The following is a 25,292-nucleotide window of genomic DNA, read 5'->3' on the forward strand; positions in this document are numbered from 1 at the left end:
TCTGGCCTGCAGTTAGATGCTAATCAGGGCCCTCTCACTGCTGGCTGGGAGCAGAGGGGTGGCTCTGGAGCCTCTAAAGGGGAAGGCGTTGCTGCAGTAAGCAGGAGGGGGACAACACATGAGTGTCCTGACTTGCCATTTACTAGTAGCAGGGCCTGAGTGTCCCCTGAAGACACTGCCTATGATACCTGGAAGCCTGGCCTAGAACACCAACCAATGACATCTCAGGCTCAGGGGCCAGTGGAGGGCGCTATTTAAACTGGTTCAAGTGTGGGACAGACACAGGCCCTGCAGCATGGGGGTGCCTTGGTTGGGCTCTAGTGTCACTACCCCATGCCAGGGGGCTTGCTCCAGAGGGAGAGGTGTGAACTTGTGGGGCATGGTGCTACTGTAGAGTGGGCCTGCAAGACAAGTCATTGCCCTGTACTGCTGTGGATGGGAGGCTCATCAGCTTCATGCTAGCCTTTGCTGAGGGAAGGCTAGGGACATCAAGAAAACGCAGCCACATGCTGCTCACACTCCCAAGTCCCCAGCATACTCCAAGCTTCCTTGCCACAGGTCCAAGTTACCAACAACTCTCCACCCACCCTCTCACTGGATCCGAGTCCCCAGTCCATCTGGGCCTCAGAAGGACAAAGAACCTGGACCCTCTGGACAGGTACTGAAGTCCCAGGATGCCAGGACGGGACAGGGACAGGACCAGACCCTTAAGTGCAGAAGCCATATCTGGGAGGCCAAGGCAACAAGGCTCAGCAGGGAGGCGGCATGTCCCAGCCTGCAGAGGAGGATGGAGCTTTATTTTTGGGAGGGATCCTGCAGCAGGGCAACTGCCTTTCCACACCAGTGCCTCAGGATGTGTCAGGATGGGTCCTGTCAGGATGTGTCTTGTGATCCTCATGGCACACACTAAAGGGACTCCGTGGCAGCCACAACCTCCTCCAGCTGCTGCAGGAGATCCTCTGGTCGTGGCGAAAACATGCTGGTATCCACTCTCTGGAAGTCGGGGTTGACCACCACAGATGCCAGCACCTCAGCAATGCGGCAGATGTCAAAAATGGTCTGCTGGGGGCCCAGCCCAGAACGCTCACTGCACTCCACTTCCCCAGGGTCTATCTCCTTTGCTAGGAGGAGCCTCTTTTCAGCAATGACCTTGAGGAAGTGGTAAAATTCTTCAAAATTAATCCCAGAGCATGACTTCATGATGACCTGGGGCAGAGAGGGGAGGCCAGTGAGCTACTGTTCACCTGAAACTCCGGGCAAGTTTCTGCTCACTGTGGACAGAGCCCCAGCTACAAAGGACCCTAAGCCATGGACCAGTCTTTTGAGGATGGAGACAGATACCTGGGGGCTAGCCAATGATGGATTGGTCTGAGCCCCGCAGCCTAGAAGCCTTTGTGATCTGCCTCAGCCCCAGACCGACCCTCTTACAGGCAGGCCAGGTAGCCATCCCTCCCCCGACTGCAGCCCTGGTGAGCTCCCCCCAACCTCCCATGGTCATGGCCTCTCCCTGTCCCCACTCCTGTCCAGGCCAGACGCCCCACCTGGCAGTGGTGGTGCCAGTCAGGCATGGTGTCCCTCCACTCGCTGACCTCTTGCTGCACGGCACAGAGCTCCTGCTGCAGGAAATGCCACATGTTGGCCAGGTTACAGCCGTTGACCCAGTTATGGTTGATGGAGATAGTGTCCTCCTGGAAGAGGCAGGTTGCAGGCTGTACCCACAAGCTCACAGGGGGCACTGTCCCCTTCCCCATCCTGAGGTCCTCCTAGCCCTCCTCAGCTGGGAAGGACTCTCCCTCCTGTCTCCCAGTGGGTGGCAGCAGGAAAGAAGGAAGAGAGTCTGGGATCATCTGAGTCCATAGCTAACCCACAGCAGGACTACCCAGGGGCCCTGGACAACCCCACTGTGTGAGGACTAGGAAAGTAATGTGGGAGTGAGGGAACAGGGGATGGAACCCTTAGCAGTGCTGTGTGGGGTCAACCAGCCTCACTATGGCCTGCCCTGTCACACACCTGGGCTCTCCCAAAGGGACAACCTGCTAACTGTGGAGTCAGGAGGGGCAGCACAGCCCTCTCTCTTCAGGAAGCATCAAGAAAGGTACCAAGGGGCCCAGTCAAAAGCGGGTCAGGGCCAGCCTGGCAAAACCCCATGGCGTGTCTCCCTGCCTGCCTGGGCTACCTCTCAGGCATGTGAAGAAGCAGGGTGTGCCCACCCTACCAGGTTGTGTACTTGGTGGTGCCACCCGCTGGGCACAAACACCATCTCGCCTGCCTCCTGTGTGACCTCCAGCGGTGGGCTGCAGTGCTTGGGCACAGGGCACAGGCGGCTATCCAGGAATGCGGGGGCAGTCACATCGAAGGGCAGGCTCCCATGGCAATCCCGCAGGGCTTCTTCCTGCCCTGGTGGGAAGAATAACCACTTTTTCCTCCCGCAGATGTTGACAGACCAGCTGAAGGAGCGGAAAATGTCGGCATGGAACGGTGACCTGCGAAGAGTCCCTGTTGGTGCCTCGTTGCCTGGGTGTGGGCTTTGGTTCTTCCAAATAGACTGGTCACACTCGGAGACTCAAGATCCCCAGCTCTCACCTGTGAGCCACAGGGGTGAGCTAGACCTTCCCCACTCAGAACATACAGCAGGAGGGGCATGGGCTCTGGGCAGGGCCACAAAGGAAAGAAGGAGGTGGGCTTGGAAATGCCAGACCTAGCAGCTAACTCCATGGTCTGGCCAAGGGGAATCTCCCAAAGGCTCTAAGAGAGCCGGCATGATTTAGGAGAGTGACCAGGAACAATGTGCAGGGCAGTGGGTAGGAGCAGACACACGGTTACCAGGTGCCAGTGGGCCCCATGTAGATGAAACGGTAGTCGTCCACATCCAGGGCGTCCCAGTACTCGTTGAGCCAGTCGGATGAGAAGTACACAGGCAGGGTGAATAGGCCCTCGGCAGAGAAGTCCCTTCAGAGAACAAGCGGCATGAGGATGCAGCCACCTCCATGCTCCCAAGCCCAATGTGGTCACTAATGTGAGGGACCCTGAGCTACCTTCCAGAGCCAGCACCAACTGCCAGGCTGAGTGGGGCCACCTCAGGTGACCCAGCCCTAGTCTGACAGCCAGATGACCACAGCTCTCAGTGACCCCAGCTGAGCTCGCCCAAATAACTGAACCAGAGTGGTAGGTAGATGAGATGGCTGTGGGGTGCTGTGACAGGGTCTAGACAATCCATGGAGGTAGCAACCCAGGTGCTCTGGGCCTCCAGCACAAGTTCCAGGATTTTAGACTATGGCTGAGCTGGGTTCTAAATGCATCATCTGAATCACACTGGTTTTCTGAAATTGTGGGTCGCTTGGGTGTTTTCAACTACACCAATGACTTTGACTTTGCTGAGCAGACACAAGGCCACAGCCCAGGCACAAGGACTGCCATGAACACCAAGGTCCTTTTCACCCTCAGCCTCTCAAACCCTCACTCCACTGGTGGATCCCAACACAGGAGCATGTTAAACCAGCCCAAGGGAGAATGACAGGCGGGAACAAGTTTCTGGACTTGCTTGTACATCATGCTTGGTCAGAGGCCATGAGGAGAGCCCAGTACCACCAAACCACTTGTAGTTCCCCAAACACCATGCCTTTGTGCACTCATAGACTCCTGCTCATTCATCACGCCCTGCTCAGATAGCACCTCCCCTGTCTGCCTGGCCCAGGCCTGCTCTGCTCTTTTCATTTTAAGGTTGCCAGGGAAAATACAAAACACTCAGTTAAAACCTAATTTCAAATAACAAAATGGTTTCAGTACAAGTATGCCCCATTCGATACTTGGGATATATTTAAACCAAACCAAACCAAACCAAAACGCCACTCATTGCTTATCTGAAGCTCAAATCCACAGTGCATAAGCATCTGGGCCTATGAGTCCCTGAGGGTCAGGACCAGTGTCTGGTCACACCTTAACCACTGTCTGTACAGAGAGCTCCATACCCAGTACAAAGAGTTGTGGCAGGAGCACCAAGGACATGCTGTGGGTGGGGGCAGAGGGTGGTGTGTCTTGTGTACTCTAGCATTGGTCTTAGAATCACATGAGCCTGAGTTCTAGTCTCATTTTACCTTTTTGACCCTTAGTTTCCAAATCAGCAAAACAAGAATTCAATTTGTGCACTCACTCATCCAACATTAATTGAACACCTATGTGCCAGCTGAGGGAAGTCTGATTAGGATGGTTTTTGCTGGTGAAAAGCAGGTCCCTGGGTGGGGGAAACGGAAACAAAACCAAAGGACCACCTCAGAAAGTGGGCATGGCAGTGAGAGTGAGATGTTTTCAGAGCAGCATCGTTTGAGCTCCCCAGGTGGAAGTGTGTAGGAGGGAGCAGACAAAGAAAAATCCTCTTTAAAGAGTTGGTGTTGCTCAGCAGTGATGGAGATTTTAAGCAGATGGAACACAGTCCCGTTGGAAAGAGTATCTGGACCTTAGCAAGCCTAGCAGTTGGGTGCAGGACTCAGGCAGGCCGCCAGTCAGGAGTCTGGCAGCACAACAGGCTGGACCTGGAAAATGGGGGTGTTTCCAGGGGACGTCTGAGTGGAAGAACAAAGGCTGGGTGCTGCCAGTTCCATGGGGGTGGAGCCTTCAGCTGTGGGCAAATGTGACAAAGATGTAATAACCAGAGACCACCTGAACCTCCATCAGACCCACTCCCCACAGCACCCAACTGCATGCATACCATGAGATGGCCACATTGTGCTGCAGAGAGCTGGATTTTTTGTACGGATTAAAATTCCTAACTGGGGAAAAGACGAGATCTCCTGTGTACAGGCAGCCAGGGCTTGCTCAGGTCTGGAAAAAGCAGTGCCAGGGCCAGTGTGCCACATCTTTACCTGCACAGGTGCCAGTCTTTGAGGTAGAGACAGCCTCGTGGAGAGGAGTAGTCTCCCTGGATGAAGTCTTTCCAGTAGCTGATGTAATCTCTGAGGTGCATGTGTTCTTTAGGGTTCGAGTTGTACTCCTGGACCCCGCAGTTTGCAACAGGTACAACTACATCTCCTGAAAAGGGAGGGTCAGGCACAAGCTTTTCTGAGTCCCCCAGCTTGTCCATTTTTTCTCACCCTGACCATCCTCCAACTCACTGCTTCTACCGTCTCCGCATGAATTCTTTTGGGAAGCCACTCATGCTTTCTCCCCCCAAACTCTCAGTGGCTGCCCTCATTTGCGCCCTATGTAGTATGGCCTAAGGGAATTTGGCAGGATGAGAATCAGGGGACTCTGCTCTATCTAGTCCTGTGCTCGCCCTCAGTACTTACCATAATTCTGAAGCAGATAATCGAAGTCGGGCTTCCCACTGGGTGTCACCCAGTGCCTCCTGCTGCCCCAGTCCTCGGTGAAGGCGCTGGAGAAAACACAGGGCACATTGGGCAGCAGGTAACCCTTGAAGAAATCCGTGTAGGAAAAGGAGTCCGGCGTCTCGATAAAGTCCACACGGTCGGGGGTGGGGCAGACCCCGCCGGGGAGACGCCCCCGGAGGCCTCGGAAATGGCTCTCTGCGAACACCCGCGTCTCCCTGTCCATGCCGGGCCAGGCTCAAAATTCATGGGGTGCGGGGCTGCCAGGGACAGACGGCCTGCCGGGGGCGGAGGGGATGGTCAGGAGGGGACAAAAGGTTCAGAGGAGGGATGGAGAACCTCTGGGGGTGGGGGGTCGGGAAGGGAGGAGAGGGTCAACCGAGAACGTAGGGGCTGCCAGGGTCGGGGAGGCTTCCGAGGACAGAGTGCCAGCGCCGCCGCCCGGCGAAGGGCGGAAGCCGGAACACAACCTCAGGACTCCCACAGCCTTCCATTTTAACCAGGGAGGTGAAAAGGAAGCATTTCCTAAAACTACTTCCGGCCCAGACGCTGTCTGCACCCGCGCCGGCGGGAGCGAGACCGCGAGCCACACTCAAGTGCCGTCGGCCAGACACCGCCCAGAGGAACCAAAAAGCCGCGGGCATAGTTCCTGCCGGAGCCGGAGCTGGAGAGCGCCGGGCCCTGAGCGCATGCGTACAACTCGCGGCGGCCCTCACCTGGCGCAGGTTCAGGCGGGCGCTGGAACGGCCCTCAAAACATCCGACCCAGCTCTGGCCCCATACTGCCTCTGAGATTGTCAAACAGCGCCGACCCCGAGAGTCGTCGTCTTCGCGCCTCAAGACTCAGGAATGTGTCGTCCCTAGTCTGCATCTGGGCCTCTGCCGCGGTGTGGACCCCTCCTCTTTTCAGTGCCCCAGGGACTGGGGTAGGTGGTGGGTTCTGGGCTGGGCTGAGAAAGGGGCAGAAGGGCTGAAGGTAGGGTACTGGGGGATGGTGAAGGACTAAGGGGATGGTGGGGGACCTGGAGAGGATGGTGGGGGCCTAGGGGTATGATGGAGACCTGGAGGGGAATAAGAGGGTCTAGGGAGATCGTGGGAATCTAGAGGAGACAATGGGGGCCTATAGTGATGATGGAAACCTGGAGGGAATAATGGAGGGCCTAGGGGCATGATGGCGACCTGGAGGGGATGCTGGGAGCTGAGGGGATGGAGGGGATCTGGAGGGCATGGTGGGAGCCTAGGGGGATGGTGGAGACCTGAACAATAGTGGAGGTCTGGAGAGAGAGTGGGGACCTGGAGGGGATGGTAGGTGCCCTGGGAGGTGCTAGGGACCTGAAGGGATTGTGGAGGAATAAGAAGACCTGAAATGAGGGTATGGGGATCAAGGGTCCAGACTTGAGCTGGCATACGTAGCAGGCCTAAATAAAATGCAGGGACATGAATGGAAACGTGATGGGGGTTACATGTCACTGTCTCAGCCTAACAGAGAAATCAGTGCCCTAACCTCACAAACCTACCCAGATCAGCATGGGAAGAAAGAAACCAGACTCATAACTGTGTGAACTTGGCAGATTACATGTATGTATGTGGGTGTCAACAAGTAAGAACAGAGCTGGCAGAACTTCACACATCTCCAACACAGTAAACCAGAAGAAAAAGCAAGTAAGAACTCTTTCATCTCATTTCCTGGAGGGAAAGTTAGATGTGGCTGTGTAGTCTGTTCCTGGGGAGAGACTTCTGACTCAGTCCTGGAGCTTTGGTTTACAGTTCAGTCGGTATGAAGCTTCTCCAGAAGGAGAACAGAAGTGGGGAAAGGTGAAGGAGGGGAGAACAAGGAGGAAAGTGAGTTTGGGAGAGTCTGAGGTCTAGATGGAGGGGGTTCTAAGGTGGGAGCGAAGAGCACTGGCAAGCCCTGGCTGGTGTGGGTCAATGGTTAGGCATCTGCTGACACACTAAGGGTCACTGGTTCAATTTTCGGTCAATGGCATGTACCTGGGTTCCAGGTGAGATCCCCAGCCCCTGTCGTGGCATGTGTGGAGGCAGCCAATTGATGTGTCTCTCACATCCATGTTTCTCTGTCTCTTTCTTTCTCTCTTCCCCTCCCTCTCCCTCCCTCCCTCCCTAAAAAGCAATGGAAAAGATATCCTTGGGTGAGGATAAACAACAAAAAAAAAGAACACTGGTGAGATGGGACTTGGGGTGGAAAAAGCGTGTGGTAAGTGGAGCAGTGGGAGGTGTGTGATTTGTGCCCCATCTGCCTCCTTTGCCTGTGTGGTTAAGGTGTGGCATTCACTGGGCTAACGTAGACAGTGAGAACACAGGGGAAGGCAAAATGGAGAAAAAGAGCCACCCGTAATCCCATCCAGAGATGAGCATGTTTTCCTATTTTGATGGAGAGCTATCCTTCCAGACATGTGTTCATTGATTTATCCAATCCTTCGTATTTATTCTCTTCCTCCCTCCCTCCTTCCCTGTACACTCACACAGCTGTGGGTCATGGGGACAGAGTGGGAAAGTGTGGGAAGCAAAGTATTCATAAATATATAAAGATTTGGGAAATATGGGTCAAAGTTTGCCCCATGGGAGAAATAGGAAATTCAGGTGGGTATTGCCTGGGAGGAATCCAGCTGCTGAAGGTATGTGATTGAAAGTAAATATCCTAAGAAAGGGGAGGCTTTGGGCCAGTAGGTCCACATGCTCCCTGAGGTGGTCATCAGGGTAGGAAAGAGCGCCTTTCTGGGGTACTAGCTGTTCCAGGCATTTGTGTTGTATTTCCCCTAGTCCACACTGTGACCTGGTGCTGGCAGTGTCACCACTACTGTACACGTGAGGCTCTAACAGAACCAGTTCTGTGTCCCTCAAAGGCCACTAGACGGCAGCCTTGGCATCACCTGGAACTGGCGAGAAATGTACATGCTTGGACCCCACTCAGACCTACTGCGGTCACATCCTGGGGGCGGGCACTTCCCAGTGACACCCCCTCAGAGGGCCAGAGAGAAAACAGCAGGAGGGAGTTTAAAAGTAAGCACTTTGTAGGAAATGCAGTGGGGATTACATAAAATCCTATTTGCTCTGAGGAGCTAGAAAGATGGGGCACACCCTGTGAATATGCCATGTTGTTTCAATAAAACACCCCAACAGCACTTGGAACCTCCCAGGTTGAGAGTGGGTGCCTCTGAGGAGCAGGAGGTGAAGGTAATGGAAAAGGCTGGCCATGGCACCTGGAGACACTGCTCCCACTGTTCTGACTCTAAGCCTTCTTGTGGTCAGGAGTTATTGGAAGGTGTGTAAAATGTTGCTGGTTCTGTTATTCTGGAAATTAACTAAAAATAGGTGTTTACTTGATACTAAGTCTCACTGTAGGCACAGGTCTGATGCAACGGCTGAAAGAGATGTTATACTAATTGCCGTGCATCATAAATGTGGTCCAGTGACCCAGAGCATCACTCTGGCGATGAGCTCCAGACACCTTTGGGGAGCCTTGCCATGACCTTCCCTCTCCATTTTAGCTCTAGAGTCCACGCAGGTCTGTAAGTCTTTCACTAAAAGTTATAGGTTCTAGGTTACAGCAGGTGAGGACCGAATAAGAACTCCAAAACCTAGAGTAGATTGGACCTGGGTCGGCATATGGAAGGAGGAAAACAGTCCACAGTGGACAGTCGATGTTTCCACATGGCATGGGATTCACTCCGCAGGTACTTTCTAGGTGCCGGCATTGTGCACAAGGCACTCTGTATGATCTTTGCTTCTTCAGTATGTTGACCCAGTTGGTCCTCATGTGAGCACATTCATAGGCTTTTTGGAGTTGTGGTGAGTGCTGTGTTTGATGAGGCCTCCGTTTCCAGGGAGACGATGTCACTGGGGCAGAGACTGTTCAGAGTCGTGGAGCAGCAAGTGGGGCCTCTAAGGTAGGAACAGTGGAACACAGGTAGAAAGGGCTGGATGGTAAGGCTGCAGCTCAGCAAAGCCTCCTGGGCTGGGGAGGGAAGAGTGAAGTACATAGGGAAAGGTTTTGGCAGAAAAGTGGCACTTTCTGTTTTACTTTCTTTATCTGATTTATTTCACTTAACATAATGCCCTCATGGTCCATCTATTTTGTCACAAATAGCAGAATTTCCTTCTTTTTTATGGCTGAATTAGTATTCTGAATATATATCTAGAAGTAAGATAGCTGGTTTTATATGTCATTTTCTAATCTTGTGTTATGACTGTCACATTGGCTGCTGGATGAAGAATAGTTGGTGGGGGCAGAGTGAAGCAAGGAGGGAAGTTGAGAGGTTGTCCAAAGGAGTAGTGACAGCCTTGTTTGGTGGTGTGGCTGATGCAGCACAGCTGCCAGGACTTGCTGATAGATTGTTAGGAGGGCTGAAGATGGAGGGGATCCAGGAGAACTCACCTGCAGTGCCATCACTGGGGTTTAGAAGAGGTGGAGATACCTATTAGATGGTCAAGTGGAGACGCCTAGGCTACTCTGATGTCTGTGGTAAGAAAGGCTGGGTTGGAGGTAAAGTTTGTTAGGCAGCAGCTCAGAGGTGGCATATGATGACATGGAACTGTGATGACTCACTGAGGAGGAGAGTGTTGTGTTGATTAAGAGGGCCAGGGCTGTGTCCTGGTCATTCCAACATTCAACAGTCGGGGGAGAGGATGGGCCAGCAGAGGAGACTGGAACAACCACCTGGGGTGGGAGCCCAGGAGCCAGAATGTGGTGTCTCTCTGGAGGGGCAGCTGTGCTGGACAGAGGTTACAGCAGATGCCGGCATTGGGTTTGGCCACCCTGAGGCCTGTGTAGAGCTGTGCCAGTGCGTGGCGGGGATAGGAACCTATGTGAACGGATGAGCATAGGGAAGCAGCGAGTGTCTGTTAGAGGAGCAGCAGCTAGTCAGGGCTGTGGGGAGGTGGGGCAGGTATGTGTTTGTCTGTTTGCAGGTATAGCTCCTAGAGAAGATGTGTAAACTGAGGAGAAGATCAAGGACAGGTTGGCAACTGTGGCCCTGCCCACATTTGCTGCTCCTTTTTTATAAATGAGGTGTATCAGAGCTGCCGTGCTCTTTGTTCTGTATAGTCTCTGGTGCTTCCACTCTACAGCGACAGAGGTGAGCATGGTGCCAGAGACCACATGCCCAAGAGCCTAAACTATCCACTCTCTGCCCCTTAGCAGGACAGTGAGCCCCTGGGGCCAGAGGGAAGGAGAAGTTGATGTTGCTGGAGAAGGAGAGGGTTGGGGCCAAGGGTACAAGAGCCTGGCCTTTGAGGGAGGAGGACACTTCTTCCTGCGGGCTGTAGACGGACTGGGGTAAGACAGCGCACCCAGGAGAGATGGGGGCATGTAGGTGGAGTTCCACTTGGTCCTCTTTTTGTTTGTTTGTTTTCTTTTTTGTGTTTTTTTAAAAAATATATCTTTATTGATTTCAGAGAGGGGGAGAGAGAGAGAGAAACATCAGTGATGAGAAAGTCATTGATCAGCTGCCTCCTGCACGCCCCCGACTGGGGATCAAGCCCGCAACCCGGGCATGTGTCCTGACCGGGAATCGAACCCCGATCTCCTGGATCCTAGGTCAATGCTCAACCGCTGAGCCACTTGGTCCTCTTTACTGTGGTCTGTTGAGAAAGCTGCTATAGAAACTGCGTTAGGAAAAGCTGTGGCCACAGGATTTTCCTGTTGCGTTTTCCCTGGTGGTTGTCAAACCTAAGTACTTGCTCGTCTTTCTTATAGCCAGGACGAGAGAAGTGTCTGGGTTCTCCTCCTAACTCATCTTTCCTTTTTCTTTTCTCCCATTTGAATTTTGTATTTTAGAGCTGATGTTGTTCTTAGGTCTTTTAGCTATTTTAATGGTGGATGAAGAGGCTCAGAAGGGAACTAACTTTTCCATAGTCATAAAGTTTGTGGCAGAACTGAAGTTGGGAGTACAATGTGTCTCCTCCGATGCTGCAAGCCAGACTCAGTAATTCTTTGGGGCATTTGTGCATAATCTCCCTCAGTGCTCAGGCCAGGAGATTGTTAACATAAATTCAGTTTCCATGCTAAACGCAGCTCTTAAAGTACAGGGCAATGGTGAACAAGATATACCCCTCCCCCACTCTCTCCAGGAGTTGGACATGGTTTATGGCCAGCCGGGGTGGCCAGGTGGTGGGAGGTTTCTTTCAGTAGGAGGGCCAGGATCTAGCCAGGTTCAGGGCCGACCAGGACTGTGAGCATGCTGCTGTGACAGAGGCCCGACATTTGTCTTAGACACAGAAACACTGAAAACCATGGCTATCCTGATGCCATAGTCATCCCCTAGTTCTGAAAGTAGAGACCTTTTGCATTTTTCACAGTCTAGCAGGTTGTGTGCATGGTAGGTTATGTTGGTCAGAATAAGCTGGGGCCTGCAGCACCTGCTCCCTGTCCTGTAAGAGGCCAATCCCATTCAGCCATGCTCTGCATTTTGTCTGTGTTTGTCTCAGAGTACCCAGGTCAGTGCTCCTCTCACTAGGGAAAAAGGGCTGATGAAGACACAGGTGCCTTAAGGTTCCCTCCATCCTGCATGGGCCATTGGCACAGAGGAAAGGCAGGACCAGCTGCTCTGCCCCCGTGGTGAGCTTCTGCAAGGTCCAGCGTATGTGGAGAGCTCACAGGTCAGGCCCCTCAAGAAGATACCTGAGGAACTCCTTGCTGGCTTCCCAGTGACAGGAAAGGGTGGACTTTCTAGCTCCTTCACAGAGTCTCCCAGGATGAGAGCCTGAGGCTGTTCTGCATTTTTAGTGTAGATTCCCCTTGGTCTGGCATTGATTGTCATCCTAGCTAAGAAGACAGATTCTTGGGTTCCTGTCTCCTTGGGCAAATTTCTGACCCTGTCAGCCTCAAGTCCTTCTGTGGCCTGGGGTGGTGATGTCCATCATTGTGAGAAGGTGCAGTTGGCCTGCTGCTTCCTGTTCCAGTCCTACCACGTTCTTCAAGTAGAAGGCTTGCCTTCCCTATAGACTTAATCCACAACAGTCTGTTCTAGGATGTTCTTTACCACATATTATCTTTGCTCTTTAGTGCAAGTATGTGCAGTCTTACTGTTGCTTATTTGTATTATGTCTCCTCACTTGTATATTCCTCTGGTGTCTGAACTGTATTGTATCTCCTTAAATATCCAGACCCTAAGGCTGATACTTTATCAGAATTGATGCTTCTGCGAAACACTCGATGATGTTAGTACTTTTGAGAGAGTATTGGCCAGGCTATCAGTGGACTTTAGAGCTTCTGCCATGACTTGCTATATGCATTCATCTATGAAATGTGAGTTGGACAGATGGTCTCTGTGGTCCCACCAGCCCTGATTTCTTTATATTATTTCTGAGTCCCATATCTTATTTTATTTTGCGATGATGACAAAGTTCTCACACTCAATATGGCAGATCTTTTATAGGCTTGTCCTGATTTCTGGTATTAGTAATTAGCCCAGCTGGTGATCTGAACTGATGTGTGGGACTGAGTAACACGAGCTGGTTGGCATGTGTGCGCATCTGGGAAGTGTGGGCCTGCCCTTTCTGTTGTGATGAAGAGAATTTCCAGGTGAAGTACTTGAGTCAGATTAACATAGAAGGTAAATTTATTTGTCCTGTGGTGGGATTGAGTTGTCTTGCTTTAACTTGGCACCTTAATTTTGGGCACATTCTTCCATCTTTTCTTTTCCTCTTCTTCATCATCATGTTTGTGTGTGTGAGTGTTTGTGTGTGTGTGTGTTTGTTTGTTTTTGTGGCTAGGTGCTGTTTGTAGCCACCTCTGATCAGATAGTGAAAACTAATTAGGCCAAATGGCAGATTCTGGACAAGACACTCTTCTAGCAGTCATATGAGAAGTAAAGAAGGGTCCAGAGGAAGCTGTAGACTTTTCCCACATCTAAGGGATGAGCAGAGTTAGTTCTATATACTTTGTAGGATTAAATATGATCATAATGTCACGTGTAGCCTTATGGAGCCAGGTGCTCTTCTAAGTGCCTTTGATATATCAATTCAGTTAAACCTTACCACTGCAGTGTGGCATAGGGACAAATCTATCCTGTTTACAGGCCAGAAAATGGAGGCAGAGAGGCTAAGTAACTGACCAGGGGTCACATGCAAATGAATGGCACATCTGCTGTTGTCAGTGTGACAGCCATGTGGTGGTGTGCCTTCTAGCTGTGCTTCTGCCTAGGGCAGAGATTTCAGATGTTTGTGAAATTGTAGCATCCAGCTGAAATTCAGTTCTGTTGTACCTTTCATATGTACATTTATTAGTAATTTTTAATACAGTTTATATTGTTAAACATACAGTAAATCTTTTATTGAGAGATTAATGCAAAGAAATGAATAAATCATAAGAATAGAAAATGCACAAATCTTGAATTATCACAAAATGAGTACACCCAGGACAAGAAGTGGAACATCACCAGCCACAGAGGCACCTATAGGCCCCCTCTCTTCTCCCCAGTTGTAACCAGCATTCTGACTTCCAGTTTCTGAACTTTTCATATGCTTATTTTTAAAGTGAATTAAAATTTGGGGAAAGCCTTGATATTCCCTTAAGTCCAATAGAAACATCCTAGGATGTTATGAATCAATTAAGTGGGTTTCTGGAGTTTGCTTCCTAAATATTTAGTTTTATTAGAGATTCTCATGTGAAGAACCCATACCCTGAGCGGAATGATCTTTGTGGTGCACATCACTGTCAGTTATTGTGAAGGATGTGAAACTGGCAGGTTAGCTGTGAACCTGCCACAGTTTTTCTAGATGTAGCAGCAGACAGGGACCCTGGTCAAAGAGAAAGGGCCTGTTAGATATGGCACAGCAGGCTTTATGTGTGCATCTGTTCCCCTGTGCCCCAGGTTCTGAGGGCCCAGGTGCACACTGCACATAGCGTGGGTTTGTGTCACAGCAAGGAACCCTCCAATTTTGTAAGGGGGCCGCTAACAAACCTGCCTAACCCTTGTCTCCAAGAGGACAGTGCCCTGTCATCCAGGTCAACCAGAAGGGAGATAGCATCTACAGCTATGAGATAGTCTGAGATAGACACTGACACCAAATGTGGAGAAATGCCAAGGAGAATTGCCTCTCAGTAATGTCCACTTCTTGTTTCTGTATCATCTTGGCCTTGGTGAATATTCCCATTTCACTCTATCAGCCACTCTGATTAATTTGACTGGGACCAGATCTGTGCAGTTTGTATAATAGTATCAAGGCTGCCATCAATAGGACTCTAAACAGCAGCATGAGGCTAGCCTGCAACATTGATCTCAGCCGGGCTGAGGATCCCCGCTGGACAAACACTGTAAACCATGAGTGGTTGTTCCATTCATTCAGTCACAAAGTGTTCCCTGTTAGGATTATGAACAAAATACCCAAAAGCTTACAAATAAACAAGTGGTCATCCTGCCTCATACAGGTGCAGTGAGTGTGCCAGCTCTACACAGCCCCATGAGGGATGGGCGCAGGGAGAGGTAAGAACTGGAGAGGTAATCTCTCTAGAGAGATTGCGGTGGCAGTGCAGGGTGGCAAATGCCAAAGGCAGGAGACCCTTTAGGCTGCTGCTGTAGTCCTGACCATGCCTACAGCCCTACGAGCTTAGGGGTTTCATTTGTGTTAACTCCCTTTGTATTTGATGATACATTGCCTTTTCTCACATCACTGTTTTTGTATAATTAGGAATCAATTCCACGCAAGTTCTTCAGGTGTAGGTTCCACCTTTTTTTGTTGTTAAGCCTTGTTGCTTGAAGTGATGTCTTTACAGCAATTACATTGAAGAGTCTGGATCTTTAGAGTGTAGCTCAGTGAGGAAATGCATACACTTCCACTGGGTTCTAAGCTCCAGGAGCCCAGGACTATGTCACTGTCGATTTCTCTTGTCCTTGTAGTCCAGCGTGGCACAGTGGCTAAAACTTGTTGACCAAATGCAGAGAGTCTCTAATGGCCTCTAGCCACACCGTGAAAGCTCATGCTTTTCAGTATTTTAAGAGATAATATTAGTTATTTTTCATTTTTATAAGTGAAGTTACATCATCATTGAAGAGTGTGTGTGTGTCTGTGTGTGTGTGTGTGAGAGAGAGAGAGAGAGAGAGAGAAAGAGAGAGAGAGAGAAGTGAAAGATGTGCAGTATTGCAGGTGTACCTCTACTTGGAAGAGCCTTAGCAGGCCTAGGTTTAGCCACGTCAACATTGTGACATTGTGGTTTGACATTGTACAAGGCCCTTATCCTTTCATGCCTGTATTCTTCGTCTGTATGACAAGGTTAGGCTAAATGTTCTATAAGTGTTGTTTCAAATCCTTCATGACTTTTCAAATTGCACTGATAAATACTAATTATAGATAAAACTATAAAACTATATTAAATGTATGCGTATAACTCCATAATTGTGTGGAACAATATAAAAATTATTTGGGATTACAAGAGGGGAAAAGTTTGTAGGATTATTTTCTCTGTGATTGCTTCTCGATCAAGTGGAGCATCTGTTCTTATCAGTTTAATATTTTCTCTGTGAAATTAAGTTTATAAAAATTTCAAATGAAGACTCTTTGTTAGCTTAGAAACTTGTAAAGAATGTGCAGTGATAGGGGTCGTCACAGCCGAAATGGTGTTTGTGTGAAAGATCTTGGATGGTGGTTTCCAGCAGTTTTCTTCCTTCAGTCACATACAGCTATGGACCTTGGTCCGAGTGGGGGTGCTCTGGTGGGGCTTTGGGAAATGCACAAATTTGAGACGTGGCCGTGTCCTCTCTGCTGAGTAGGACAAAGACTTTGTCCTGCCTGTTACGTCTGTGGTGAGAGCTCTTTCTAGGCAAGGACCCTACTCTGCTGGTGTTTCAGGTTTGTTCTGAATCCAGACCATTCCCTCACCATAGATGTCCTAGTGTCTCTAGTCCAAGTGTGATGACGCATTTTAGCCTCACAGACCTACTAATTTGTCCCTTTTACTTCAGAGCAGAGTGGCCTTGGCTCTGGTACAGACTGACCCAGGAACCAGATGAGCAGAGACCTCTGCGTCCACACCTGGCCGTGCTCCTACTATTTAGAACTTGAGAAGCGATGGGTTCCTGGAAAACTTTTGTTAACTTCACTCTCACTAAAATTTATGACTGAAAAGACTGGAGACTTTCTTGTCAGCTTTCCCCTTGCTGATATAATTGAGATCAAGAAAGAGGCTTCTCATTTTATCTTCAGTTCTATCACCATCCTGGAAAAGAACCATGTCAAGCACTGGTTTAGTTCCTTGCAGCCTAGTCGGAATGTTGTGTTCCATGTCATCGAGCACTTTTGGAGAGAGTTGCTGCTGTCTCAGCCAAGAGCTGCTGTGGAGGCGTCATCCTCCCCCGTGACCAAGGGGAAGGAGCTGACTGGTCTGATGGCCTGTTCCCAGAAGCGTCTGGAAGATGCAGCCAGAGTCCTACACTACCAGGGTGAGCAGCTGAACAGCATAACAAGCAGCCTGGACAATATGGATTCTGACCTGGATGTGGCTGACAGGTAGAGAAAAGTACTGCAGCCCTAAGCTGCTCTTTTGGTGGCTGGGGTGTCTTCCATATCCCATATTTAACACACAGTCAGAAAACATGGGTTATACCTGTTGTGGACAGTTAACGCTGGGCTGGCTGCTCTGGGCATACAGACAGTAAGGGCTGGTGTTTATTGAAAGGGCACTGTTGCCAGGTTTGGTGTAAATGTTCAATGAGAATCACCTTATTCAGTCACCAAACAAGCCAAGAAGAACATGTTGTTGACTTCATTTTGCTGATGGGGAAACTGAGGCTGTGAGGCCAGGGAATTTGTTCAAGATCACACACTAAGTTTATTAGCATAGTTTATTTTTTTAGCAGTTAATTTTTTTTTACATAGCTATGGAGCAGCCAGGTTTCAGCTGAAGCATTTTGGCTTCAAAAGTTGCCACCTGAGCTGCCAGACCAGTCACTCTCAAACCTTGGGCCTTGGGGTCCTTCTACTCTCTTAAAAATTGAGACCCCCAGAAAACTTTTGTTTCTGTGGGTTATGTTATATTGACCATGTTTTTTAAAACTAAAAAATTAAAAAGTTATTTATTCATTTAAAGAGTACAATAATAAACTCATGACTTAGTAATAAAAGTAACATTTTTTTTTAAAGAAATAAGAACTTTCTAAAGCAAAATCTGTTCAGTGAAGAGCGGCACTATTTGAGACTTTGCACCTCTGTAAAGTGAGGCTTAGCAGAAGACATTGGGTTCCCATACCTGCTTCTGCAGTGAGTGCTGTGCTACCCTTTGGAAAGCCCTGTGTATAGTCCTGTTGACAATGAGAGCAGCAAAGCCAGATTGTAATGTCACGGTGCTATTAAGTGATTTTGACCACACTTTGAGAAGCACTGGCCTGACAGTAAGACATGCAGAGTCCTCCAGGAATCTTAGAGTCTAGTAGGAATAGCCTCTCCCCACATCTTGGAGGGCTGCTGGGAGCTCAGGACAGGGAGGCAGCCTCTTGGTTACAGGCCCTGAGCACAGCCCACATCTCTTGGACGAGGGCTGTAGGGGTGGTGGTAGTGGGAACCCTTGCCCCTGAGGGACCTTACCTACACTCACCACCTGCTGTTTCCTAAGTGCCTGTCTGTGAAGGTCTGTTGCTGCAGTTGCAGGGAACAGAGCCCTAGATTTTACCCTCAGGAAGGGTGCTTTTGGAGAATGAGATGAAGGTGACTAAACCTTTGTCAGTTTTCCTCTTGGGGATATAGCAGGATACTATTTGTTAGATGTTTTAAATCTGCAAAATAGCACCCTAGGAAAACTATGGAGACAGTGAGAATAGGAAACCTGAACAGGACGGGCACATGCAGGGCCATTTTGTTCTGCAGAGCCGCTGACAGCTTCTGGAAAGCTATGCTACTGGAGGGCTGTGCTCCTGGTGTCCAGGGCCCTCAGCGAGTCTTCTCATTTCTCCGTCACATCTGAGGACATTTCTCATTATTTGTTTGATAATTTCTTCCCCTCAGGTTTTAAAATGTGCTCCTTTTTGTTATCTGACTTCCTGGACTAATCTAACAGCATTCTCATTTTTCTGTCCCGTGCTTTTGTTTTCCTTTATACTTCTTCTATTTTATCTTCTTACCCTTCTATTTTTGTTGTCATATTTTTAATTTCCAAGAATTATTTTTTGGTTTCCAAATGTGCTTGTTGCTTTGTGGACTTCCCGTGCTATCTCAGGAGATTATGGGCGGTCTTGTGTAAGAGGGGCCTGGGCATGCCTTCTGGTTCAGGTGGAAATTTTCTTTCTTCTCAGCAGACTGCCCCCAACTGTGCAGGCTCAATCGAGTGGGACCTTCTGGACCTTCTAATTCTGAGTGAGGCTCAGAAGCGCAGGGGTGGGTCATGTTGGGGTCTCCCATATGCTCTTCTATTTTCAGCCCCCAACTTCACCCCTGTGTTCAGAGGTTCCTGGCACCACTTATTTTTCCAGTTAGAGTTCTGCCATGCAACCTGGGTCATTTTTCAGCTTCTCCCACTGCTGCCTTACAGCTAACTTTCTTGGATTTGCTAAGTCTGTTATGGGTTTCCAAAATTTTATGCTGATGTCTCTTCTCTTTGCGCTTGGGGGAAATGTGTTTTCAATTTGCCATCTGTGATATTGTGACTTTTAGTTAAGAAATATATATTTGGTCTTCATTCCAGGTTTCTGGCACAGAGCTCATGAAACCCTTGGAGTTTCCTCTGAGGAGAGTTTCTTGTTATGTTAATATGATTTTGTTGTGCCCTTAAGGATGGGGCTGGCCTGCAGGGGAACCAACCTGTGATTAGAGGGTTGGAAATTTCAGTCCCTGGGGGAAAGGAAAGGCTGGAGGTTGAACCAATTATTGGTGGCCAGTGATTCAGTCATGTGTGTAGTAGCAACATAGCTTTTGTAGCTTCCTTATGGTCACTGTTTCTGTTATCAATATATCTTTTTACTTTCAATCTATTTTTCTTTGAATAAAAAATGTGACTCTTCTAAACAGTATGTAGTCTGATTTATTTTTTCTAATTTGGAGTGACAATTTCTACCTTTTGATTACAGTCCTTTATCCATTTATGTTAATCTTATTGTGATATGGTTGGATTTACTTCTGTGACTGCTGTTTGTTTTCTTTATGTCTATATCTTTTTTTGTTCTCTGGTTCTTTTACCACCTTCTATGTATGAGTTAGATTTTTTCCTAGTATACCATTTAAATTCTTTTAGTAATATTTTAAAACTTATTTTCTTAATTATTATACTAGATATTTCAGTATACAATAACTTGTGATCTACTTCAGATTACTACTAATTTAATATATTACATTAGAGCTTTTTCATTCCTGCCTGTGGATTTGATTTACTGTCTTTTGTCATTCTCCTAACCCTCTTTTGTGCTATCATATATCATATATGTTATATTTTATATGTTACTAACCCTCCAGTATAATTTTAAAAACAATGTTTTATGTAGTAATCTTAAATCAGTTAGGAAAAGTAAACAAGAACATTTAAATTGTCTAATTACCTACACGATTCCCTTTACCAGTGTTCTTTGTTTCTTTGTAGGGATTTGAGTTTCCTTCTGGGGGGTATCATTTCATTTCAGCCCAAGAACTTTCTTTAGTTTTTTTGTGTTTTTTTAAAAATATATCTTTATTGATTTGAGAGAGATAGAAGCATCAATGATGAGAGAGGCATCGTTGATTGGCTGCCTCCTGCATGCCTCCAACTGGGGATTGAGCCCACAACCAGGGCATATGCCCTGACTGGGAATCGAACTGCGATCTCCTGGATCCTAGGTCGACGCTTAACTGCTGAGCCAAGCCTGGGAGGGCTTTAGTATTTTGTTTTTTTTTGCAGGAGGCAGGCTTGCTACCAATGAGTTCCCTCAGTATTTGTTTGGAAATGTCTTTATTTGGGCTTATTATTATTATTTTTAAAATATATCTTTATTGATTTCATAGAGAAGAAAGGAGAGGGATAGAGAGATAGAAACATCCATGATGAGAGAGTCATGGATCGGCTGCCTCCTGCACGCCCCCCGACTGGGGATCGAGCCCGCCACCTGGGCATGTGCCCTGACTGGGAATCGAACCCCGATCGCCTGGATCCTGGGTCAGTGCTCAACCACTGAGCCATGCCCGGCTGGGCTGGCCTTATTTTTTGAAGGATAGTTTTGCTGGATATAGAATTGTCTACTGACAGTTTTATTTCTTTCTGAACTTTGCATATATCATCCCGGTAACTTCTAGTCTCCATTATTCTGGTAGAGGTCAGCTTAATATTATTGTGGTTCTCTTGTTCATGATAGATAGTTTTTCTGTTACTGCTTTCAAAGTGTTCTCTCTTTCTTTGGCTTTCAAAAGTTCAACTAAGGTGTATCTAGATATAAATCTCTTTGTTTCACCTGCTTCATATTTGTTTAGCTTCTTGGATTCGTGTGTTGTTGTGTTTTTTCCCCCCTGAAATTTGGGGGTTTTAGACAATTTTAATAACTTTTCTGTCCCTTTCTCTCTCTCCTGTCCCTCTTAGCCGTGTTATGTGTATGTTAGTAGTGGTATCCTCTAGGTCTCTGAGGAACTCTTTATTTTTCCTCTCTTTTTTTCTGATCTTAAGATTGTATGATTTTTATTGTTCTGTCTTCACACACTGATTTTTCTGTCATTTCAAATCTGCTATTGAACCTCTCTAATGAAGTTTTCATTTCCATTACTGTACTTTTAAAACCGGGATATAATTGACATATAATATCATGTGCATTTTAGGTATACAATATAATGATTTGATGTATGCATATATTGGGAACTGATCACCATGATAAGTTTAGTTAACATCCATTACCATGCATTGTTTTTTCTTATGATGGTAACTGTTAAAATTTATTCTTTTAGCAACTTTCAAATATACGGTACAGTATTGTTAACTATATTCACCATGCTGTACATTACAGCTCCAGGACTTATCTTATAACAGAAATTTGTACCTTTTGACCACCTTCAACCATTTCACTCATCCCCCAAAACCCTGCTTCTGGGAACCACCAATTTGTTCTCTGTATCCATCATTTTGGTATTTTATTTTTTAGATTCCCCATAAGTGAGATCATACAGCATTTGACTTATTTCACTTAAAATAATGCCCTCAAAGTTCATCCATGTTGTTACAAGTGGCAGTATTTCCCTCTTTTTTTATGACTGAATAATATCTATATATATATATCTACATATCACATTTTCTTTATCCATTCATTCATCAATCAACACTTAGGTTGTTTCCATGTCTTGGCTATTGTAAATAATGCTTTTGTGAACATGGGGATGCAGATATCTTTTTGAGATAGTTATTTTGTTTTCTTCAGATACATACCCAAAAGTGGAATTGCTGGATTATATAGTAGTTCTATTTTTAATTTTTTGAGGTATCTCTATATTGTTTTCCATGATGGCCACACCAATTTATATTCCCACCTAACAGTGCATAGGGGTTCCCTTTTCTCCATATCTCCTTGCCAGTGCTTGCTATTTCTTGCCTTTCTGATAATAGCCACTCTAATAGGTGTCAGATAATATCTCATTGTGGTTTGATTTGCATTTCCCTGATGATTGGTGATGTTGAGCACCTTTTCATGTGCCTGTTGGCCATCTTATAGCTCCTTTGAAAAAATGTCTACTGAAATCCTCATCTCATTTTTTAATTGGATTGACTTTTTTTCCTACTGTGTTGAGTTCTTTATATATTTTGGATATTAACTCCTTATCAGATATATGTATGATTACAAATATTTTCTCCTATTCTGTAGGTTGCCTTTACATTTTGTTGATGGTTTCCTTTGCTGTGCACAAGCCTTTTTTTAGCTTGATGTAATCCCACTTATTTTTGCTTTCGTTGTTATCTAAAAAATCATTGCCAAGCCCAGCTGGATGTGGCTCAGCGGTTGAGCATTGACCTATGATCCAGGTGATCAGGGTTTGATTCCCGGTCAGGGCACATGCCCGGGTTGTGGACAGCAGCTGTTCAGTGACTCTCTCATCATTGATGTTTTTATCTCTTTCTCTCCCCTTCCTTTCCTCTCTCTGAAATCAGTAAAGATATATTAAAAAAATAATAATAATTGCCAAGACCATGGCATGGTTTTGGAGCTTACCTCCTATGTTTTTTCCAAGAAATTTTATAGTTTCAGGTTTTGCATTTAGGTCTTTAATCCATTTTGACTTGACTTTTGTGTATGGTGTAAAAAAATGGTCTAGTTTCTTCCTTCCCTTTTTTTTTTCATGTATTTGTCCAGTTTTCCTAGTACCACTTATTGAAGAGACTCTCCTTTCGCCATTGTATGTTTTAGCTCTTTTGTTGTAAATTAATTTTGTGGGTTTATTTCTGAGCTCTGTATTCTGTTCCATTGTTCTATGTGCCTGTGTTCATGGCAATACCATTCTGTTTTGATTATTGTAGCTTTGTATTGTGGTTTGAGCTCTGGAAGTGTGATACCTCCATCTTTGTTCTTTCCTAAGATTGCTTTGGCTATTTGGAGTCTTTTGTGGTTCCATACAAATTTTAGGATTGTTTGTTCCCTTACTGGAAAGATGCCGTTGGTATTTTGATAAGGATTGCTTTGAATCTGTAGATTGCTTTGGGTAATATGGATATTGTAACAATACAGTATTCCCACCTTGTCTGTGGGGGATGTGTTTCAAGACCCTCAGTAGATGCCTGAAACCACAAATGGTACTGAACCTTATATATATTACGGCTTTTTTCTCTATGTATACATACCTATAAGGTTAAATTTATAAATTAGGCACCATAAGAGATTAACAAAATAACTAGTAATAAAATAGAATGATTATAACAATATGCTGTCATAAAACTTACATGAATGTGGTCTCTCTCAAAATTTCGTATTGTACTGTACTCTTGTGATGCATTGATGGAACCATTCCATAAATAAGATGGCTGTTACCACACTTCTGATTATGTTGCCGGAATATGGGCAGATAATTTTGGGATATTTTTTAGAGCATGTGATTTCTTCAAACTGTACACTATGTCTGGCTTTATCATATTTCCTTCAGTGTTGCTACATAGTACCAGAGTTAATCTGTCCTTCCATACTGGTGCCTACTTTGCACTTTTTCCCCTCTTTTTTTGTTAAAGTTTAATTTTTTAGGCAAATATTTTGGAAATTTTTTCTGAATAATCATTTATCTGGGCTGTTCAGCTGGAGTTAATTATAAATACTATAAAATATTGCACAAGAATCAGATCTATGTGGTTGCTTAGATAAATACTTTATTCTAAAAGTTGATTACTTTCTTAAAGAGGAGGCCATAAGAAAAGTTAGATGCCAATCTTTGAATTCATTCTTTATACATGTAAAAAATTATGTAGTAGGAATGACAGTGATGTTAGTTGTTTTTGTATTATTATGATTATTATTTATTTATTTTTGCATTTTGTTTCAGGAAGCATAATTCTTCATTTTAATCCAAAGTTCTGGTGACCTGAGTCTTGTGGTTATACAGTTTTAAAAATCCTCAACTTGATTCAGTTTATTAAAGTACCAAGTTTATATTAAAGTCCAAAGTTGTCATAGACTATGCTGCTTTTGTAAATTGATGTATGAGAGAGATTTCTGTAAAGATCCAAGAGAAAAACTGGAATCAAATTTATAACCAACATGCCTACAATTTCTCCTCTAGCATGTGTCAGTTAAGTGATGCATCCCTTTTCCACTTAGTCTTGTGCAATGAACATTGAGCATTTGAGTAAATTTTGTTTTCTCATTGGCAAGTGGCCTTGCAACTGTCCTTGAGCAGTTCATGTTCACAGACAGCTATTGTCTCCAAGGAATCGCAGTTATTAAGGATATCTTCATACTGGCAACTATTGGTGCATAGCCCATTGTCACAGTTACCAGGGCAATTGGCACAGAATGTTTCTTGTTTGTAAGGGGTACTCTTTTTACTAACATTATTACCAACAGGACAATATTGACAAACATAGTAATATTTTAGACTGTCTTGATTGGGACAATCTGCAATTCCATACCCAACATGGTAAGATGAGTAGCAAATAGGGTATAATGTTCAACAACTGTACTAGAAGTCTTTGACAATAGACAAAATCGTGGCTCTCATCATACCAGTTTTGGATTGCATTTGACCAGGCAGTAAGGTTGAAACCAAATGCAGGTTTGGCTGCCTGATGCAAGGAAAGCCAAGCTTGTGAGACAGGTGCTGGTGAGAAGGAAAGTGGTTTATTCAAGTGCCAGCGACATGAGAAGATGGCAGACTTCTGTCCTGTAAAACAGTCTTAACATCTCAGTGCAGGCAGGGGTTTTTATCAAGAAGGAGAGGGAAAGCAGAACAAACAAATCAGGGAGAAGGGACTGTGGACATGCAGGCAGTGTTCTTGCTGGTCCCGATGCAGATCTTTAATGTCAACCAAAGTCTTGTGGTCTCAAGCCACTCCAGGCTCCAAGGCAGGATCCAGAACGGTTTCTGCAATATGCTCAAAAAAAGGTTGTTAGCAATTTATGGCAGGCATGACTCACTGGGCCTTTGTTTTAAGGCATACATCCTATTTCCTGATCTGGGAAAAGTATTGTTCATTATATGTCATTTAATCAATGTTATTTTGTTGGTTAGTGTAAGTTTTAGTGTGGGGCATGCAGGACATCTTCTTGTAGGCTTTGATATGGATCTTTGTGGTCAGCATCCTTGTGTTGGCCATCTGGTTTTTTGTCAGCTGAATTCCTGGGGGAAGAGAGTGTCTTAAGGTCAGGCTACTTCTTAGATTCACACAAGAACTGAATCAACTGCAAATCCCTGTAAAGTATACTGAAAAAAACTTCTAATGTGCAAGCTCTAGTTTCGAGAGGAAAAATCGTGTTAGAGTAACAAGCTGGATTTAACATTTACTAAGATAAATATGGGTTGCTTTATGTAGATTTTTGTATAAGTTTGTTTTGTTAGTACATTCATATTTTAGTTCTATTCTGCGGTTAGAGTAGTATATAGT

General features: G+C 46.2%; 2 protein-coding genes and 1 long non-coding RNA gene across 11 annotated transcripts in view; 1 reads left to right on the plus strand and 2 right to left on the minus strand.

The window, feature by feature from the left end:
- Positions 1-751: 751 nt before the first annotated feature.
- On the minus strand, positions 752-5,890 carry JMJD4 (jumonji domain containing 4). 2 transcript variants are annotated; one of them, XM_081135020.1, is made up of 6 exons: positions 5,283-5,890; positions 4,860-5,025; positions 2,824-2,949; positions 2,216-2,483; positions 1,542-1,688; positions 752-1,206 (listed from the first exon to the last, which is right to left on the minus strand). In XM_081135020.1, exons 1-6 carry the CDS (start codon positions 5,545-5,547, stop codon positions 907-909), a joined length of 1,272 nt encoding a protein of 423 aa, XP_080991146.1. In that variant the 5' UTR covers positions 5,548-5,890; the 3' UTR covers positions 752-906. The 2 variants fall into 2 exon arrangements, with proteins under 2 accessions (XP_080991146.1, XP_080991147.1); XM_081135021.1 differs by having other exon boundaries at positions 770-1,206; positions 1,590-1,688; positions 5,283-5,872.
- Positions 4,078-4,847, minus strand: LOC308556044. Its single transcript, XR_013998665.1, has 2 exons — positions 4,706-4,847; positions 4,078-4,615 (listed from the first exon to the last, which is right to left on the minus strand). It is a non-coding gene; the product is annotated as an uncharacterized lncRNA (long non-coding RNA).
- A 21-nt stretch (positions 5,891-5,911) lies between the features above and the next one.
- SNAP47 (synaptosome associated protein 47) overlaps positions 5,912-25,292 on the plus strand; it is a 47,596-nt gene continuing 28,215 nt past the window's right edge. For 2 of the 8 annotated variants that reach the window (XR_013998664.1, XM_081135024.1), the window contains exons 1-2: positions 5,912-6,246; positions 16,243-16,786. Coding sequence is in view for 7 of the 8 variants with exons in the window: in XM_081135024.1 (XP_080991150.1) it covers positions 16,287-16,786 (500 nt within the window). In the remaining variant the exon portion in view is untranslated. Of the gene's footprint in view, positions 6,247-6,841; positions 6,983-16,242; positions 16,787-25,292 lie in introns of all 8 variants that reach the window. The other 6 variants (XM_081135022.1, XM_081135023.1, XM_081135026.1 and 3 more) reach the window with 6 other exon arrangements.

Source organism: Miniopterus schreibersii (genome assembly GCF_964146895.1).
Source record: "Miniopterus schreibersii genome assembly, chromosome: 4".
Classification (NCBI taxonomy): domain Eukaryota; kingdom Metazoa; phylum Chordata; class Mammalia; order Chiroptera; family Miniopteridae; genus Miniopterus; species Miniopterus schreibersii.